At 36.2% G+C, this 21,115-nt stretch overlaps 2 protein-coding genes across 3 annotated transcripts in view; one reads left to right on the top strand and one right to left on the bottom strand.

The window, feature by feature from the left end:
- Positions 1–1,721: 1,721 nt before the first annotated feature.
- TRMT13 (tRNA methyltransferase 13) overlaps positions 1,722–21,115 on the bottom strand; it is a 40,233-nt gene continuing 20,839 nt past the window's right edge. The window contains exons 10-11 of one of the 2 annotated variants that reach the window (XM_081817059.1): positions 5,231–5,308; positions 1,722–1,846 (exon numbers count right to left, since the gene is read on the bottom strand). In XM_081817059.1, coding sequence (XP_081673185.1) covers positions 5,235–5,308 — 74 coding nt within the window. In that variant the 3' untranslated portion in view covers positions 1,722–1,846; positions 5,231–5,234. Of the gene's footprint in view, positions 1,847–5,080; positions 5,309–21,115 lie in introns of those variants that run through there. The other variant, XM_081817060.1, reaches the window with a different exon arrangement.
- On the top strand, positions 2,442–19,197 carry LRRC39 (leucine rich repeat containing 39). Its single transcript, XM_081817055.1, has 8 exons — positions 2,442–2,572; positions 6,230–6,422; positions 12,117–12,222; positions 13,279–13,435; positions 13,972–14,108; positions 16,894–17,039; positions 17,755–17,907; positions 18,764–19,197. The coding sequence occupies exons 2-8, from the start codon at positions 6,310–6,312 to the stop codon at positions 18,963–18,965; spliced, it is 1,014 nt and encodes a 337-aa protein (XP_081673181.1). The 5' UTR covers positions 2,442–2,572; positions 6,230–6,309; the 3' UTR covers positions 18,966–19,197.

Here is a 21,115-nt window from a genome sequence, read left to right as displayed (position 1 = left end):
GTAGTGAGTAGGTGGTTTAAGACCACAGGACTTTCATCTTCTTTTTTTTTTTTTTTTTAAGATTTTATTTATTCATTTGACAGAGAGAGAGACAGCGAGAGAGGGAACACAAGCAGAGGGAGTGGGAGAGGGAGAAGCAGGCTTCCTGCTGAGCAGGGAGCCTGATGCGGGGCTCGATCCCAGGACACTGGGATCATGACCTGAGCCGAAGGCAGATGCTTAACAACTGAGCTACCCAGGCGCCCCAGAATTTTCATCTTCTATGTATGAAGTCAATAGATGGTTCTGAAATTGGTATATGAAGAAATAGCAATATAAGCATATTTCTGGAAATAAAACAAGGAGAAAGAGTTAAAATAGTTGTGTCAGTTTCTTAGATCCAGGTGACAGGATTCTGCCAGGCATATTTAAGTAAGAGGGGATCTTAGTTCACAGAACAAGTCCTGGAACTATACCACAGAACTGGCCTGGGAAGGGGGCTGCTATGGCTGCCCCTAGAACCAGCTGCATCCACTGAGGTCAGGAAACTCAATCTGCTAAAACTAACCCCAGAATATATTGCCTCTGCTGTACTTACACCAGCAAAAATGGACTCTAGCCACCCAGCTGATTTCCTCACATTCTTTGCTTCTAAATCAAAGTACATGAACCTTACTCATATTCCCCAATTCTGTAGCAAGGGAGGCTGGGATTTCCCCCCTAATTCTACTTTGGTAAAGTGAGGTTCACTAATGGGGGGTTGTCAAACTATGGAGAGGGCACTATATAGTGTCTTGTCTCTTCCTTCTCTCACATGCTTCTGTCCCCAAATCACTGAAATTCTGTCTAAAATCCTTCATAAATGGTTCATAAATCTGTTCACCTTTTTCTACTTTCCCTGCCATTTCTCTAGAGTAAGTCACTTCAACAGTTTCTCAGTTGGTCTCACTTTGTATGGTATTGCCTCAGAGCATGGGAAATAAGAAGCTAGAAGAGGGAAAGAGAGAGCCTTGGGATTTGTGGGTTTTCTAGAAATACTACCAAATTAAAATTTAATTGTAGACAGTGCCAAAGGCAGAAATACATCTAAATTGTTTCCAAAGAGACAATTTAGTACTTTTCTTAACCAGAACAAAACTCCCCCCTGCACCTTCAGGTTGCCTTATGAACCTATTCAGGAAAGCCATGTGGTGTGGGGTGGTGCAAACTCTCTGGACAGGGAGGTTAGAGTTCAGGTTCTGTGACCTTCTTTACTCTTTCTATGGTCTTGAGCAGCCCCATAGCTCTCTGAGCTAATTTGTTATAGAAGCATTAAAGAATTTCTATGGAATGATCAGCCATTGAAAAACACTAAAATTGCCAAAGTGTCCAAATGACTAAATAAATTATGATCCACCAATACACCAAAATGCTATGTAGTCATTAAAAAGAATGATGTAACTCTAAATATACTAATATGAAACAAGTTCCAATATAATCTGAGTGGAGAAAACACAGTATAGAAAAATACATGTAGTATGCTAGCATTGTGTATGTCTGTGCATGTCACTGTGTGTGTGCTTTTAATGGATATCGGCATATTTATGTTTGTAAATTCACAGACATCTTTGGAAGGGCGCACAAAAAGTGGCAATAGTGATTGCCTTCAGATAGGAGAACTAAATGGCTGGAGGCGGGGTTAGGTGGGGATTCAGTATCTTTTGAATTTTGTTCTTTGTACTTATATTACCAATTCAAAGACTAAATACAGGGGCACCTACATGGCTCAGTTGGTTGAGCATCTGACTCTTCATCTCAGCTCAGGTCTTGATCTCAGGATTGTGAGTTCAAGCCCCATGTTGGGCTCCATGCAGGGTGTGAGGCCTACCTAAAATAAATAAATAAATAAAATGTATAGCATTAAAAAACAAAAGACAAAAAACCAAAAAATAAATGCAAAATTTTTTAAAGAACCTGGAATTAACTCCTATCTATGAAGGCTGAAGAGATAAAGAATGAGAGAGAATTAAATTTGAGGCCTGGGTGCAGCGGGAGCTTGGAGCTTCTCTGTTACCCGTACTTATCTACATCTTCACTTTTCTTATTTTGTGAAGCATTTTACCTTTAGTTTAAATATTTACAGATCTATGGTTTACCAAGTAGGGTTTTTGTTATGCCATAAAAAAATTCTCATATTTTCAAGTTTCTCTGCTTGGAATAGATGCATTATATTCTATTAAATATGCAAAATGTGTAAGTCATGAAAAGTAGAAGGACTTTCAATAGGAGGTTTTTTTTTTCAGGAGTCTAGAACTAGTTATGCCTGAGAGTTTTATAATGCCTGTACGCAGCATTTGCAGTGGGCAGAATGCATGCACATACGTTATCTATCACTTGGTCCTTTGCACAAGAGCTCCATGTGATACTTGCTATTCTCAGCTTTGTCCAAGATCTAAAATTAGAGCTAGGCTAACATTACATTTCACTTGATTACAAGTCTGACCGAGGATTTTAATCATCCCGGAGCCACACTGAAAACAATTCTCCCTGAAATCCTCTCTCAGCTGGTAGTCACTAACTTTGGGCATGTTAGCTTCTGCATCCACTGACAGTGGTAAGTGTTTTTCAAAAACATTTTTTCCCCATTCTTCACATAGAAAGAGGTTGCTGATGATGACTTCACTGTGTCTGAATTTGCTGGAATGTATAACTGAATTTGGAATTGAATTTAAAAGTCTCTTGTGGGGTTTCATAGTCATGCGTGTAATTGTTTTCCTCTGAAATACTGATTTCCCTCAAAGTTAAGAAGTATTTTTTTGTTTGTTTGTTTTTGGGTTTGTTTGGATTTCTTTTTTCCTTTCTTTCTTTTGCCTTCGGAAAGCAGACTCTCCGGGGTATGTCCTTGCCAAACTGTGTGCTTTTCTATTATCTAATCAAGGTAGAGAACACAATTCTGTGTTGGAGGTAGAAATATATATATATCATTATTGACTTGTTTTCCTCGAAGGGAAATTGGTCACTGTTATAGGAAAGCTGATGGCTGAATGAAGTTCAGTGGCAAACTGAGGAACCCAATGAGCATATGAATGGTTATGTATGTTTTAAAAAATACACATTTACATGTACACACTTGGGATTTTAAAAAATGTTTTATTATGTGATAAACACTTCAAACTTGCTAGAATCTGAGACAATAAATTGTAGGTTGACTGTGATGTCCCCAGGGGTTTGGATTATCAGCATATGTATCCCAAGTTTTCTTGATGGCAAAAAGACCTTGCAGTCCATTTCTGTGGAAACTGCATGCTTTGCTTAAAAATAGAGACCGTTTCCTACTAATTTTCTGCATTGGCAATTAATTATATATCCATCTTAACATTTTAAACATTTTTGTCCTCTGTAATAGAGTTATTCTGCCACCCCCTCTCTGTCTCTGTCTCTCTCCCACACTGCATACTTTTAAGGAAATCAATACTTTAGAGAAGATTAATAATGAAAAGCAATATTCTCTACCCCATTTCTATCACTCTAGAAGTAAGCATTTTAACCATTTCAGGATTTAGTCTTCGGTGGTTATCTCCATAGTTCCTGTTTTGTTTTGTATTTTTTCAAAGGTGGTTATTATTCTTATCAACTTTAGGCATTATCTATGGAACTTCATTGTGAAAGATGATGCTTAAGTTCGCTTACACCTCCATAGAGCTTTATCCTTATTTTTAGTTTCTCCCTTGATTTCCTTTATAACTTGAAACAAATGCTTCAATATCTAGTTCTCATTCCATAAAATACAGTGTCTATGACTCCCCACTTTGAAGATGTGGCTACTAGTGTTCTTTCCTTCTACTTCCCCATGTCCTTCTTACACATTCTATTAAAGTATTTATATTTTCGGGGCGCCTGGGTGGCTCAGTCATTAAGCATCTGCCTTCGGCTCAGCTCATGATCCCGGGTTCCTGGGATCGAGCCCCTCATCGGGCTCCCTGCTCCGCGGGAAGCCTGCTTCTCCCTCTCCCACTCCCACTGCTTGTGTTCCCTCTCTCGCTGTGTGTCTCTCTCTGTCAAATAAATAAAATCTTTAAAAAAATAATTTATATTTTCAAGATGTATTATACTTATTACATTCTGTTCTTTAGCCATAAATAAGTTGTTCTTGCTTTTTTATAGGTTGATTTATTTAAAAAGTTGATTTCCATCACTCAAAAAGAAACTCTGCACTTTAGCAGTCACTCCCTCTTTCCCCCTCTGGAAAGCCCCTGGATATCACTAATCTACCGTTTTTTCTCTATGGATCTACCTATTTGGGACATTTCATATAAATGGGATCATACGTGGTCTTTTGTGTCTGGCTTCGTTCACTTAGCACACTTCATTCAAAGTTTATCCATGATATAGCATGTATCAGTACTTACTCCTTTTTATGGCTGAATAATATTCCATTGTATGGATATACCACATTTTGTTTATCCATTTGTCAGTTGACAGCCAGTTGTTTCCACTTTTTGGCTATTGTGAATAATGCTACTTCAACATTCAGGTAGAAATTTTTGTGTGAACATATGTTTTTATTTCTCTTGGGTATAAATCTAGTTCTAGGTATAGACCCAATAGAGGCAATACCACTTGAGCACCATGAAGATGAGGAAAAGAATTTTGGAAATAATATTGCTCATAATAGCAAAACTCTGGTACCCAAATACCCATATTCATTGGGACAGAAAAATTAAATTATGCCATAGTCATACATTTTGGAGATCATGGCATGTCAGTATATGAAATGTTTTACTTTATGGAGCTATATAATTTCCCATGATATGGATGTACTATAATTTACTGATCAAAAGTTATATTGTGGGATGCCTGAGTGGCTCAGTCGTTTAAGTGTCTGCCTTCGGCTCAGGTCATGATTCCAGGGTCCTGAGATCGAGTCCCACATTGGGCTCCCTGCTTGGCCGGGAGCCTGCTTCTCCCTCTCCCTCTGCCTGCTGCTCCCCCTGCTTGTGCTCTCTCTCTCTGACAAATAAAATCTTTAAAAAAAAAAGTTATATTTTTTCCAGTCTTTTGCTTCTATGAATAACTTTATAATATGTAATTTTAAGATTGAAAATATTTGCATCATAAATTCCTATGAGTATGAATGTACATTTATAAGACTGATGGACATTACCAAATTTCTCTCCATTGAGAAGAACAAATACTACCACCTTTAGTGTATGAGAGCACCTGTTTCCCTACACTGTTGCAAATTTCACTTCTTCTTTTCCAAACTTTATACCTTTCTATTTACTTCCTTTGCCTTGTAGCCATTCCAGTATAATGTTGAATAGTTGTGATTGTGGACATCTTTGACTTCCTGAATTTGGGAAGAAATAATTCAATTAATTGTGAGTCAAATTCTTTCACTATTACCAATACAATTTGATGAGAAATCAGTACAATTATTTGTAAGGCAAATAACATTCCATCAAATGGATCTACCATAATTTACATAACCATTCCCCTATTTGTACTGTCCTTTCCTTTTTGAGATTCAGGTCACAATCCTCAGTATTACACCTGCCCATTTACGATTTATTTTACAAGAGCAAATAATCCCAGTATACTGCCAGTTAACCAAATTCCAGCCTATGCATATAGCATCTAGATTAAGTAGATAGCCCCAAATGCTGGTCTTAAATGTATATATCCATTATTTAATCATTTTCCTAAACTGGGCATGTAAACTAGTTGCGGTTTTTCATTATTGTTAATTACATAGTAGCAAAGGAAGTAGACTTGGCTTCACTTTCCACCTCTGTCACATACTAGACATGAGACCTTGAACAAATTGCCCATCTTTTTTAAGGCTCAATTTTTCATCTGTACATTACACACAATAAAAGCACCCATGGTAGGGCATCTGGGTGGCTCAGTGGGTTAAGTGTCTGCCTTCGGCTCAGGTCATGATCCTGGGGTCCTGGGATCGAGCCCTACATCGGGCTCCCTGCTCAGCGGGGAGCCTGCTACTCTCTCTCTGCCCTCTGTTCTCCCCCACTCATGCTGTCTCTCTCACTCTACTCTCTCTCTCTCTCAAATAAATAAATAAAATCTTTAAAGAAAAAAAACGCATCCATGGCATAGTATTTTTATGAGGATTATTAAGTGAGAGATGATATGTAAAGTGTATAAAAATAGTCTTGGCAACATGGAAAGTGTTCAATAAATATAAGCTATTATGATCATTTCTGGATTCAATGACCATTCTGAAACACGTTTTTTTCTCCGCTACAATTAGGTCCTTTTTGAGATGGCATCTGTGATTCAGCTATTCAGAATCTAATGAAGTTGGTGACTCTGTGACAATGTGGAGAAATCATGTCAGAAAATGCAGTTTGTACTGGGGCTGTCAGTGCTGTGAAGGAAGTTTGGGAAGAAAGAATAAAGAAACACAATGAAGACCTGAAGCGAGAGAAGGAATTTCAACAGAAGTATGCTTTAACATGTTTGTTATTTTGATTTAGTGAAAATTCAGAATATCATCATTATAGAAAAGAGCACTTATTAAATGCCTTATTGTTGAATTTGATATTTTTATTTACTGAAAACTCAAAATATAACTAAAGGATACACCCGATTTAATTACGTGTGGCTATGTGAGGGTGGCTGCAAAAAATACAAGTGTCTGTATGTGAAAATAGTAGTTATCTTCAGGCCCTCATAGGAGTCTGTTCAACATTCCTCAAAGTTTGATTAGTGTCTTTTAGTCCACTTTTCAGTGATTGCTCGTTCAGTATTATATCCTGTAGATACTAAAGCAACATCTGGCAATAGAAGGTACCAGAGATTCTCACCTACTTGAACAGCTGTGAGTTTCAGCCAGGGTCCCTGTGGGTCACCTGATTCCTTGATTTGGGCTATACTTAAATAGTTTGGCTCTCATTTCCTCTGCCTTCTTGATATCTCCCTATTTTCCTGATTGGATGTCTCCAAAGCATTCTATTAATCTTGCAAGAAGAGCCACTTTCCTTATGGATCCCTATGATTCTCATTCACCAGGTCTCTTTCTAAATATTAAATTGTCTTTTTGTCTTGCAACATATATAAATATTGGACCATTAATAATGTTATATGTCAATTATATCTCAATGGAAAAAATGCTCCTGTGTCAGTTAACAAGTACCATAAAATTCAACTAAGAATGGCTTAAGGACTAGGGAAGTCCTGAAGCAAGGCAATCCCAAAGCCTGAACAGCTTTAAAGACTCGGTTTCTTTTTATCACCTTCTACTGCTAATCTCAGTGTGTCAGTTTGGTCCTCAGGTTCCCTCTGTGAGTGTCACAGGATGGCTGGTCCACTTCCAGGCATCACAGCTAGGCATCATTATGTTATCAGAAGAGTGGAAATGATTTCTGTTTCTTCAAGAATGAGGAAGCCTTTCTGGGCGCTTTAGGAAACCTCTCCCTCAGCTCTCATTGACCAGAACTGGGTCATTTGGACTCCCTTAATCCAGTCCCCTTCTAGGGGAATGAGACTGTATGATTGGTTTAAACAAATTAAGATTTATACCTGCGTTACTTGGGGGAAGTACAAATGCTTGAAAATAACAGCTATTCTCCCAGTAAAGAAGAGGGGGAAAGGTTCTTAATCAGCAATTATTTTGTGTCTGCTCTCTGTAAAAACAAAAATCTGGATGGGGAGGGACTATTCTTTCCAACCAAAGCCAATAAAAAGGATAATGATGCTGACAGTGAAGAGGGTAGCAGCCATTTATTGTGCACTTACTGTTTACTAGGCACTCTGCTAAGTGTTTTATTTGTACTATCTCATTTAATCCTCTCAACACACTGAAACAGAGTGTCTTGATGAGGATTATTTTGCATTATGAGAGAAGGAAAACCAAAATAATGTTTTCTTTTTTAAAAATTTTTAAAAAGATTTATTTATTTGAGAGAGAGTGGGGAGGGGGGTGAGGGACAGAGGAAGAGGGAGGAAGAGAATCCCAAGCAGACTCCTCGCTGAGGAGGAAGCCGGATGCAGGGCTTGATCTCACAACTCTAAGGTCATGGCCTGAGCTGAAATTAAGAGTCAGATGCATAACTGACTGAGCAACCCCAGTGTCCCCAAAATAATATTTTCTAAACAAGATATGTTAACTTTTTTGGATATTTGATCTGGGGCTGGAATAGCACTCCACTGAGTCAAATACTCAGGCTTTTATCTTGTTGCTCAACTGTGCATGGCTTCCATTCCTAAAGTCACTTAATGGCCCCAAATGATACACCAACTGCAGCCAACATATTTGATCCCAGCTAGCAGGAAGTTGCACCCACTCCTACTTCTGCTAACATCCCAGTTATATGAATCATATCTAACTCCAAGGGAGGATGACTAAATGAAGTCTTCAGCCCAGTTAAATTTAGAGGCTCTATTATTGAGGAAGAAGAGGAGTATCAGTCTCTGCCACACATGAGTGTTCATTTTCTCCCTTTTAAAGATGGAAAACCTGGGGCGCCTGGGTGGCTCAGATGGTTAAGCGTCTGCCTTCGGCTCAGGTCATGATCCCAGGGTCCTGGGATCGAGCCCCGCATCTGGCTCCCTGCTCAGTGGGGAGCCTGCTTCTCCCTCTCCCATTCCCCCTGCTTGTGTTCCCTCTGTGTCTCTCTCTGTCAAATAAATAAATAAAATCTTAAAAAAAAAAAATGTTAAAGATGGAAAACCTGAGGGATAGGCCTAAGTAACTTGTCAAAGATCACACTGCTAATAAATGTGGAACTGGTATTCATACCTACGCAGTCTGATTCAGGAGGCATAATATTCACCTTAGGTCTTTCCCTAGATTGGTCCTTTATATATAAAGCTACTCTTATGAAATCTATTATGTTTGTATTCTATAGTTATGATAAACTTGACTTCAGAGGACTCTTAATAAATCCTATCCCTTTTTTAAACAGTGGGCAGGGCAGGAATCCTGACTTGCTTCTAAACTCCTGAACTTCACCTATTACACATGTTTAGTTAAGAACCATTTAATTGGGGCACCTGGGTGGCTCAGTTGGGCATCCGACTCTTGATTTTGGTGCAGGTCATGATCTTAGAGTTATGGGATCTAGTCCCTCATTGACTCTGCTTGAGATTCTCCCTCTCCCTCTGCCCTCCCCTGCCCCTCATGCATGCGCTCTCTCTCTCAAATAAATAAATAAATAGATAAAATCTTTAAAAAGAAAAGAATAATTTCAGCAGCTTCACGTTCTCTCTCTACAAAATAGGCAAGGGATAGAAAAGGTTAAGGATGTAAACTAATGCTGCTTTTCTTGGCTAAATGTGGCTAAAGATTTATTTCAAAAAGCCTAAAGTTTAAACAGAAATTGACCCCATTGTCTTTTGATGCCAAGCTGTCTTGAAGAAATCAAACACTTGGGTAAGAGTTGGTGTGGCAAAATCTGGGAAAGCGTTTAGACTATAATAAGAGGGTTTCATAGGAGGTAGAAAATTTCTATTTAAAATTGAAAGAACATCAAGCTTAGACTAAATAATGGATGAATTACAGAACACTAGAGCTGGAAGAGACCTTAGACATTATTTAATCCAAACCCCATTGTAATGGCAAGGCCCACAGAGGTGGTATGAATTGCCCATGGTCACCAAGTTAAGTGATGCATTCGGACTTAGATCATAGAAATTTAGATCCAGAAAGAACTTAAGAATCATTATAGAGATGGAGAGATACTAGCTGAGTAATAGTTAGCCTCACTGTAAACTCATTAAGGACAGAGCTTTTTGCCTGCACAATGTGCAGCATAGCATTTGGCATGTAATGGTTGCTTGATGAATTCTTTAAGTAAAAGTTTAGGGAATAAGACATCTAATTGCACTTGTCATTAAATCTTGTTCTGAAATACATAGATCTTTTTGGCAAGTGACTATTCAAATTAATTAAACCTATGTTCTTTGATAACTGCTTATATTTCTTTATTACGTATCATTCTAAGAGGCTAACATTGCAAAGATTTCAATTCTAAACTTATTCTTTCTCATTTCTCATACATTAAAAATTTTCTAGTGTAGAAATAAAAAAAAACCTTTGCAACCTTATACTAGTCATTTTCATAGCTTGATATTATTCTTATGTATGTTTTCAATGAACCAAAAATCAATAGGAATGTGTTTCAGAATGACAAAGGTTTTATGCATTTTTATATCTGAAAAATGAAATCTGAATAAAATTGGAATATAATCATATAACTTAACTCTGAAGTTGAACTGTATTATTTGCAAGTCATTATAAAGTTATTAACTATCTATGGATTAGATGTCTAATAAATGCAAGTTGAAAGGACAGTGAGATACCACTTCACGCTCACTAGGATGGCTATGATTCGAACCATGGACAATAACAAAAGTAGACAAGGATATGGAGAAATCAGAAGCCTCATGTGCTGCTGGAGGGAAGGTAAAATGGTACAAGCAATTTGGACACAGTTTAGTAGTTCCTAAAAAAAAAAAAAGTTAAAAATAGAGTTATAATAGGATGCAGCAATTCTTCTCCTAGGACTATACCCAAAATAAAGGAAAACATATGTCTGCATAAAAACTTGTTCACAAATGTTCATAGTAGCATTATTCATAATAGCCAATAAGTGGGATTAACCCAAATGTCCATCAGCTGATGAACAGATAAACAAAATGTGGTATATTCATGCAGTGGAAGATGATTCTTCTATAAAAAGGAATATAGTACTGAAACATGTTACAGCATGGGTGAACTCTGAATAAACTTACACTACGTGGAAAGACCACATACTGTATAAATATGAAATGAAATATGAAATGTCCAGAATAGGCAAATTCATAGAGATAGAAAGATCAGTGGTTACCAGGGGCTGGGAAAGGGAGGAATGGGTGTGGCTTTTTATTTTATTTTTTAAAGTTTTTAATTTAATTCCAGTTAGTTAACATACAGTGTTGTATTAGTTTACGGTGTACAATATAGTGATTCATCAATTCCTTACAACACGCAGTGCTCATCACAAGCGCACTCCTTAATCCCCATCATCTATTTAACCCATCTCCCACCCATCTCCCCTCTGGTAACCATCGGTTTGTTCTCTGTGGTTAAGAGTCTGTTTCTTGGTTTGCCTCTTTCTCTCTCTCCCCATCCCTTTGCACATTTGTTTCTTAAATTCCACATATGAGTGAAATCATATGCTATTTGTCTTTCTCTGACTTATTTCGCTTAGCATAATATTCTCTAGCTCCATCCACATTGCTGCAAATGGCATGATTTCATTCTTTTTTATGGCTAATATCCCGTGTGTGTGTGTGTGTGTGTATGTATATATACACACATATGTTTATGCATATACATATATATGCATCTGTATATATACATACATGTATATGTGTGTATGTATATGTATTACCACATCCTCTTTATCCATTCATCAGTTGATGGACACTTGGGCTGTTTCCAAAATTTGGCTGTTGTAGATAATGCTGCCCTTTGAACTGGTATTTTGTATTTCTTGGGTAAATACTTAGTAGAGCAATTGCTGGATTGTAGGGTAGCTCTATTTTTAACTTTTTGAGGAAACTCCATACTGTTTTCTAGAGTGGCTGCACCAGTTTGCACTGGGTGTGGGAGTCTTTTTGAATGATGAAAATGTTTTGGATCTGATAGTGGTGATAGTTGAGCCAACTCTGTGAAAATATCCAAAACCATTGAATTGTATACTCTAAAAGGATTAATTTTATGCTATGTGAATTATGTATAACTCAATAAAGCTATTAGTTAAATCTATGGAGTTATGACACTTTTCAAAACTTAAATATAGGGCTTTATGATTCGAATCATATTTATAATTCTTACAAAACAACTTCTTTTCTGATTTCTAGATACTATCGATCAAATGGTTTTTTTTTTTAAGATTTTTATTTTATTTATTTGACAGAGAGAGAGAATGTGAGAGAGGGAACACAAGCAGGGGGAGTGGGAGAGGGAGAAACAGGCTTCCCACCAAGCAGGGAGCCCGATGTGGGGTTCGATCCCCTGAGCCGAAGGCAGACGCTTAACGACTGAGCCACCCGGGTGCCCCAATCAAATGGTTGTTTTTGACGGATCACTTTTTATATAAAAGTGAATGCTACCTATGTATGTTGTTACTGGCGAATGTCTGCTCTCTTAGGCTAGTGCGGATCTGGGAAGAACGAGTACGCTTAAGCAAGCTAAAAGAAAAGGTCATCAGGGAAAATGGAAGAGTCATTTTGAAGATAGAGAAAGAGGAATGGAAGGTAAGCTTCATAGAAGTAATATTTGATTTTCTGTATTTTACGTTTTGTGGGAGAGTTGAGAAAATGATTCTGAGACTGTGTGATTAAGTCCAGAATAGTTAGAAATTCTAATGTTAATAATACACCAAATGAATTTGGGCAACATGAACAACTGAAAAGAAATATAACTTCACATTTTTTTGGTAAAAACTCAGTCAGTTTTCTTCAACTCTGCCTAAACATAAGTCATTTGCATTTTTTCTCCTACTAATCCGACTAGTAAGCAACTTCTCATTTCCATAAAAAAGATGACCATCTGCCTAACAAAAATCATATAGCTTTTCCAAAACAAATGCCCAGCTAAAAGTCCACAAAATGGAATAGGATATTCATTTTTTTCGAGGGCTACTACCTGATTCATACTCTCTCTCATAAATACACACACACACACACACACACACACACACACACACAGAGTTTGCTTAATTACATTAGGCATGCTCTAATTTTTATAAGGGTATCTATACCTTGGGTCAGTGTTTGTTTTCATACATGTAGGTATAGTTAGCTAGCAGGTTATTTTCTCTTTGGGCTATTTTAGGTTGAAAGGGAAAAGGTGTAAAGTTCAGAAAGGTTGAAACTCTTAAAATCTTTATAAAAAAAATCTGTAAAAAACTTACAAAATATTTCAAAGAGAAATTTGAATTATTGACTAAAATGATTTTTTGTTTCTCTAACCACCACATTCTCATTTTCAACTATATATGTTCTCTAAAAAAGCCTAATACAACAATATATTTAGAACATTGTTATATGGGTGTGCACTATTGACCAAAATACATTATCTTTGTTTATTCTGATTGGGGTTTGAAGGTTTAGTACCTGTACCCCCAAAGTAAAGTTCTTAAAACTTAGAAGTAACACAAAGCACTTGGAAATATAACCCATTAAGGAAAAAATATTCCAAAGTTCTTTTACAAATCAAGTAATATCGCTACAATTATACTTCAGTATGACATGATACTAAAATAATTTAAGTAATATAGTAATTCTGTCATTTCTTTTACTTGAGTTTAGACCCTCCCTTCTTCTCTACTGAAATTGAATCAGCTACAGGAATGGCAACTTCATAGAACTGGTTTATTGAAAATTCCTGAATTCATTGGAAGATTCCAGAACCTCATTGTATTAGATTTATCTCGAAACACAATTTCAGAGATACCTCGAGGAATTGGTAAGGAAGATTGCTTTTATTCCCGGGTTTTTTACTGAGAATTTTTTTGATACATGGAATAATGTAGCCCCGAGTCTTGAGAAAATTGTAGACATCTAAATGGAAGCTTCCAGAGGACCCAAGTTTCTGGAATTTACAGAAGTGATTCAAGATAAGATTTCAAGGCAAGGAAAGTCCCTTGGGAAACATTGTATAGATTCTGGAAACAATGTGTCTTATTCAGTTAATCCTCCTAGAAGAGAACAGGTTGAAGGCAAGAAAGAAAGACTCCTTGGATGAGAAAAAAAATCCCTAAATGGAAAATTGGCCATGATATAGGAGATAAAACAAGATGAAAAAAAAACACCATATTTTTTGCTTATAGCACTGATAAACCTCCTATCTTTAGAGGGGATAGGACACACACTGGGAAAAGGGAAGAACCTGGGAAGTTTGATTTGCCAGTATGAAACTGGCAAGTAAGTTATGCTGTAATAAATAACTGAAAACATTATTTTATATCCATCTGCTATCTATCGTGTATTATTTTTTTGTAGGACTTCTCACTAAACTTAAGGAGCTGATTCTTAGTTACAACAAAATCAAGACTGTCCCCAGGGAAATAAGTCATTGTGCCAGCTTGGAGAAACTAGAACTTGCTGTAAACAGAGACATCTGTGATCTTCCACAAGAGGTCAGAAAGACATAAATGTCTATGACTTATTGTCCACCTAATACTGGTTTACTTCTCAGCTGTGTGATTGCCAAAAATAACACTAATGAAGAAATGCTATAGATTTTATTTCAGAAAATATTTAGTGATTATCATTTCCTATTATAACACATATTTTTAATTAGAGAAATATCTATTTAGCATAAAAGATGCAGTACTGACATCATTTGTGATCTCCTTGAAGGCCAGAGTAAGAGTCTTATTTATTTCTATCTCCAGAATTGAAGGCACAGCCTAAGTTGTAGTTGTAACTTAATAAATGCTTAGTGAATAAATGATTATCACAAAGCACAGACAATGTGGTGATGGAAAAACTCTTTTTTTTTACTAGTTGGTGTTTATAGAGTGATCAGTTTTTGAAATAGAGGTGAAGTGGTAAGAAATGAATTCTTCAGTTTCAGAAAAGTGTTTCTTTGCTAGTTTCTTAGGCTCTGCTGAGTAAAAGAAAGCAATGGGTTTGCAAAGCCTTCAAATTTTGATTTGGTATGATGACTTGTTATTAGTAAAACCAAGCTGATCATAGTGATAGAGACACTTTCAAACATCCTTCAAACATATTTAATGATCTTACAATCAGCAAAGAAAATTTCCAAGGTATTGACTTTGCAAGATGAAAGTTAAGAAACATAATTAAAACTCAAAACAAAATAGACTATTCCTTTCTCCCATTCTCCACTATTTTTGGTGAGAATATCACTTTTTTTCCCACACCAGTAAATATGTCACCAATTGTTGCTCTTGCAAGTAAAACATAGTTTCTACATTTATATCTATCTCATCTTTGAATAGTTCAACTTAATGAAATGTATGTACTTATTTATGATGAAAATGATGATCATAGGGACAATTTCTTTATATCTACAAGAGGTCCAATAAATATTTTATTTTGAACTTCTAATTCTTGTGATTTTCTTTCTGGGATTGGTTCCATCACTAAAAACGCTGTATGAATTTGGGCATGTCTATTAACCTGTGTTTTCCTTAACTTTTTCACATAAGAAACAGGTTTTACTGAAACAAATATTGAACTGAAATCTTGACCCTGGGATTATTTCCAAGAATGGCTTCTAAATTAGCTGTGAAGCCTTGAACTCACCACTTTACATAAAGAGGTCTCAGTTTTCACATATGCAAAATAAAGACTGTTATTATAATAATGTGAATATCTTTCAATATAAAATCAAAGGGTTCTAGTACGACTCAGAAATCAGTAACAGGAAGAGACTTATGTCTCAGCCACTACGCTGCACACACTGTACACACACAAACATATTTATGCCAATTGAAAACGATCTTTTTATACTCCATTCTAAACCATATGAAAAATTTTGAAGTCTGATTTTGAAAAAGTATTTTATTCATGGCTTGAATTCTAAAGCTTGGACAAAGATTACCTACCAAATGGAAACCTGCTTTTTTGCATTACCCACAAAACACTGCATTTGTGGGTTGTTGTTGTTTTTTTTTTTTTGTGTGGTGTTAAAGATATGGAACGAATCTTAACATTCCCTGAGATAATAAAACAGAACTTGCCTAGATAAAATAGAAAGCTTTTTGGAAAAGTTAACTAAATTCTCACATTTTGAAACTTTCACTACAGTGTTATATGGAAAGAGTTTAGAAATTTTGTGGCTTTAGGTCCATGAAAACTTTGAGTGCACATCACCCATCATTTCTAGTTACATGGTCTTTCTCAACCATTCTGTCTATAAAATAGAAATAAGATACTCATCTTGTAAAGTTGATGAATAAACTAGAGTTGTAAGCATCAACATGAATACATTGAGTCACTGATATTAAGAGAAAAAAGCAAGTTAAGGGAAGTACAGTATCATAATCTTCAAATAAAAGTACTAAATTTTGTTTATGAAAACATATAATAGTAATTACAGAGAAATATTGAAAAACATGTATTTATGTATAGTAATGAAAACAAGAAAACATGCACAGGAATAATAAATACCAAATTCAGGAGAGGGGTTCCCTCTGGAAAGGAAGAAGGGAGGAACACATAGGAGGCAGTCATAGCAATATATATATATATATATTTTTTTTTTTAAAGATTTATTTATTTGAGAGACAGAGTGAGTGGAGGAAGGGGCAGAGGGAGAGAATCCCAAGCAGACTCCCTGCTGAGTGCGGAGCCCGACGGCAGGGGTGGGGTGGGGTGGACATCTCACCACCCATGAGATCAGGACCTGAGCCAAAACCAAATCACTTAGCCGACTAAGCCACCCAGGTGCCCCTGAATACATTTTCTTTCTTAAGCTGAGCACACTGGTGTTGGGATATCATTCTTAATAAACTTTTATTGATGTTTTCATTGAGAAAATAGAATTACCAAACAGTAAATGCTATGACTGAGATAGCATATGTAAAATATCAGGCACAAAAAAGAAGGTTCAATAAAGAGAAGTATTATTTTGAAGTTTGGGTTTTCCCATATAAATCTCAAATGCAGGATGAAAGGAAAATACAAGCAAACACAAGTAGGTTCTATAAGTGCTGGAACTTGGGTATTTGGAAGATAAATTTTCTTTGAATAGATGAGCTTTCTATAAGTTTTTTCATTTCTCTGGAGGTTATTTAGCTTTATTTTTATTTCAAAGTTATTGTAGACGATGACTAAAAAAAAGCCCAAGCATAATGTGAACATTCCTTGATGTGAAAAAGCGCTACTAATGTGAGTGTTCTAAGAGTTTACATTGTGGACATCCATTTTGAAAAAGCTTGCTTGCCTTTTCAGCTCAGCAATTTGTTAAGGCTTACGCACCTTGATTTGAGTATGAACAACTTTACTACAATCCCTCTGGCTGTGTTGAACATGCCTGCTCTTGAATGGCTCGACATGGGGAGCAACAGACTTGCACAACTTCCTGATACCATAGAAAGGTAAATATATAATTTTCTGTGCTATTAACAGATGTGTTGAAGTCATCCATCATAAATAACAAAGGGGACCCCAAGCATAATCAATCACAAGAGACCCATGAGGTACTAAATATGCTACTTTTTAACAATGTTTTCATTTACTTAAGTATAAGGGCTCTGGGAGAGAAAAACTGGCTCTCTGACTTCAACATGCTGACACGAATATGCCACACAGTAACAACATTACTTTGTGCATGCCAGGCCCTCTGTGGGCTTTACAAATGGGTGAAAACTAATGTAGAGATGTAAATTGCTCAAGATCACAGTGTTAAGTGTGAACCTAGGCAGCCTGGCCCACAGTCCATGCTGTTAACCATTATGCATACTTGTCTTACCCAAATAGGCATATTCATAGTTTCTTATTTTTCTCCTAACACTCTAGTTCAGACTAGATAACATTTATAGCTGTTCTTTAAGAACTCCTATGAGAATAGTGAAGAATTCTAAAATATGTTGGTTTCCTTTCTACTACCACATGCTGAGAAGTGTACTGTAGGGATTAACCCTCCAATGCAGTTTCCCTAATAATCAGGTAACGTGAAGTCGGTTAACTCAACTGGTACACTGGTTAAAGGAGATGTTATGAAAGATGACATTTGTTTCATTTTAGGTTAATAAGAACCAGGGTTTTCATATTATGTATGATTAATCACAGAAATCTCTTTTAATTCATCAGAATGCAGAGTCTACATACATTATGGCTGCAACGGAATAAAATAACGTGCTTGCCAGAAACAATCAGCAATATGAAAAATCTGGGTACTCTTGTACTCAGCAACAATAAACTGCAAGATATTCCAGTGTACATGGAAGAGATGACCAATCTGAGGTAAAAGTTGTACACACAAAACTGACATGTTCCTTTCTGGCTGCAGAACAAGGTAATACAGAGAAATTGTTATTAATGGATTTGAGTTCTCATTCATATGAATGAATACATTTAAAAATTTTTCCAACTTTGCAATTCTATAATTTATAAGTAGGATTCATATAATACTGGCCAAAATTATTCAAGAAAGAATTCTTGAAACAAAAGCCATACCGGGATTATGGGCTTTCAGGAATGCCCTCAGTTGGTGACATTTTTATGAAAATCGTCTTTGGAACTGCTAACAAACCTCTTCTACAAATAAAAACCAAAGGCATAAAAATAGTGCTTATTTTCCTTCTAAATGACTACAGTGGACACAGGCAATTATGTGGATAGAATAAATACAACTTTTTACTAAGTTAATTACTCTCAGAACTCCCTCAAGTGTTCCTTCCAAAATTTAATTTCCTGACAGAGAATGTAAGAGAATTCACATCAAATCCCACAACTTCCATAACAAAATCATTCATTCACCTATTCAGCAACTGCTGAGTCCTGCACTCGATGAAGGTACAGTGATGTATAAGACACAAGTCTATAAAATATGCAGAAACTTCACCATATTAAATACATGCTAGGGACTAACAGTTGCTTCTATAAGCTTTGAAAATGAGTTGTCTAAAACTAGTGTTTTTTTTCTTCTGGAAAAGAAACTTAAAAGATTCTTAGGATTTACTACATTTCACCAAAATGTTATTGAAACCAGTTAAAAAAAAAAGTAATTTAGTGTATTATCATTTGATCTTTTCCTCAGAAAAATAAATGTACACTTCTATGGCATCTATAAAAATATTGTTTTTTGGTGAACTGCTAGGTTTGTCAACTTCAGAGACAACCCACTGAAACTGGAAGTAACACTTCCTCCCAGTGAAAGCATAGATGAAGAAGAGGAACGGGAATTATTTGGCCTTCAGTTTATGCATGCATATATACAGGAGTCCCGGAGAAGAGCAGGTATGGCATTTTTATATAACACATGTCAAATATTTGGTAGAGGAATGTGTGTATATATATAGATTCCTTTATAGATTTCTCATTCCATCTTACCTTTTCTGTCAAATTTTGTCTTTTGGTCAGTATTGTTGGAGGAAAAAAAGAGTGAAATTCCAATCTTCACAATTTTGATAAAGGCTTAGAGAGAAATTGTGAAGATACTGAAAGTTTTTCAAGTGGTGACAGGAAATAAATTTCTTTGGCCAAGTACCTGAAGCACAACCAAGGGAAGATGTGATTTTTTAAAAAGATTTTATTTATTCATTTGAGAGCGAGCGAGCACAAGCTGGGGGCTGGGTGGGGGGGCAGGGGAGAGGGAGAGGGAGAAGCAGAGTTCCCACTGAGCAGGGAGCCTGACGCGGGGCTTAATCCCAAGACCTTGAGATCATGACCTGAGCCGAAGGCAGACACTTAACCATCTGAGCCACCCAGGTGCCCCTGAAGATGTGATTCTTAAAGCTTCACTACCTCATTCTATCAGTTTGTCATATATTTCAGTGTACTCATGAACACTACCTTCCCTGTCATTTCCTCTTTTTCTATAATCCACAAATAGCAACATAATATTTTGCCTAGGAATGAAAAATATTGAGAACAGATTTTTAACCAATAGTTAAAATGTGAGGTTTTGATATATAGATTTCAATCACTCAGTCTCAATTAAGAATTAAACCACTTTTTCAGTAAAGGAAAGCCTTTAACTTAAACCAAGATTATAAGAGGCCAAAGAGACAATTCTATTAAGAAAAACAATGAAACAATAGTATAGTAATAGAAATCATTTTATAATGCACTAAAACATGAAGAGTTTTTGAATCAAAAGGTCAGATTTAATTTATCTTCTAAGATAGCTGCTTTGGGGAATGAGTATAATCCAAGCAACAAATGGCAGTGTTTTAGCTAGAAGGAATCATTTTTACCAACATCCAGTGGCAGATATTAGGAAATGGTCATCTAATCTGTGGTAGCAAGTCACAGAAACAATAGCATGGAAAATAGATTGGAGGATGACAAGTAAAGTTAGTTTGGGGCCTAGTTCAGGGTATAAATACATAAAAAACAGGTAGTAGATAGAATTGGTGATTGAATGATGGGAAATGAGAGGACTCTAAGATTAATCTGTTTTTGGTTAGAGCAACCGGATGGATGGTGATGCTGAGATGAGGTGGTAGAAGTGGAAGATAAGGAAATTTGACATAGTTGTGGGACATGTGGGAAGAGGTAGTTGTGTAGGTGAATTTGAAAGTTCAAGAAGGGGTTTGCTGTCCCTATAAAATCTGGCAGGTCAAGGAATAGCAATATACATATCCCACATAGTTACTTTTTTATGATATCTTAAGGGAAGTAAACAAGGTTGGGGAAAACAAGAATCTTGACCTATAGCTTGTTGAAGGGTAAGCTTATCCGCCCATAAAATACTTGGTACCATTGTCAGAAACATCATGAAGCTAAATGGGCACAGGACTATTATCAGTATAACTATTGCGTGTATGTGTATGTTTTGTGAAACATAGTTGAGATTATGCCTGTTGTAGAATATTTTTTATTCCTGGGCATAAATTGTTGAATGATGCAAAACAGATTGTATGACACCAATTAGCATTGCCTGACCCAGTAAAATCACGGAAATTATTGAATGATGTATATTACCCTTTATTTATGTTCTCTTGATTGGGCAGCATGAGTAATTAACTTTAGAAATAATCAAACTACCTTACTTTAATAATATTTGACATGGAACTTATAAAAAGAGAAAAAAGGTTACAACTTAAGCAGAGATAATTAAACCAAGTTTGCCTATTGTCATTAAAAATAGATTTGTGAATTAGAATTATTAATGTATTTATTGAGTACTTACACTGTGCTTGGAGCTGTTTTAAGCATTTTACATCTGTTATCTCATTTGTTACAAAACCTTGTGAGGTAGGTAGTATTATTATTATCTTCATCATCCTCATTTTAAAAAGGGGAATCGAGGCACAAGGAGATTAAGTAGTGGCCCAAGGTCATACACTAAGGTGGTAGGGCAGGATCTGAACCTACGCAGTCTCATAAAACACAGGAGATTAAAGCAGAAAAGCAGGAACTAAAAATGCGCTAGGCTTCTATTTTATAATTCATGTACTCATAGATCTAGTTATAGGATAAAAAAGTTACCTAAGAATATCATTAT

This window comes from Leptonychotes weddellii, chromosome 4, assembly GCF_054177405.1.
Source record: "Leptonychotes weddellii isolate Sample4059 chromosome 4, ASM5417740v2, whole genome shotgun sequence".
Classification (NCBI taxonomy): Eukaryota; Metazoa; Chordata; class Mammalia; order Carnivora; family Phocidae; genus Leptonychotes; species Leptonychotes weddellii.
Note: the sequence above shows the minus strand (reverse complement) of the source record. Positions and strands in the feature narration are given on the sequence as shown.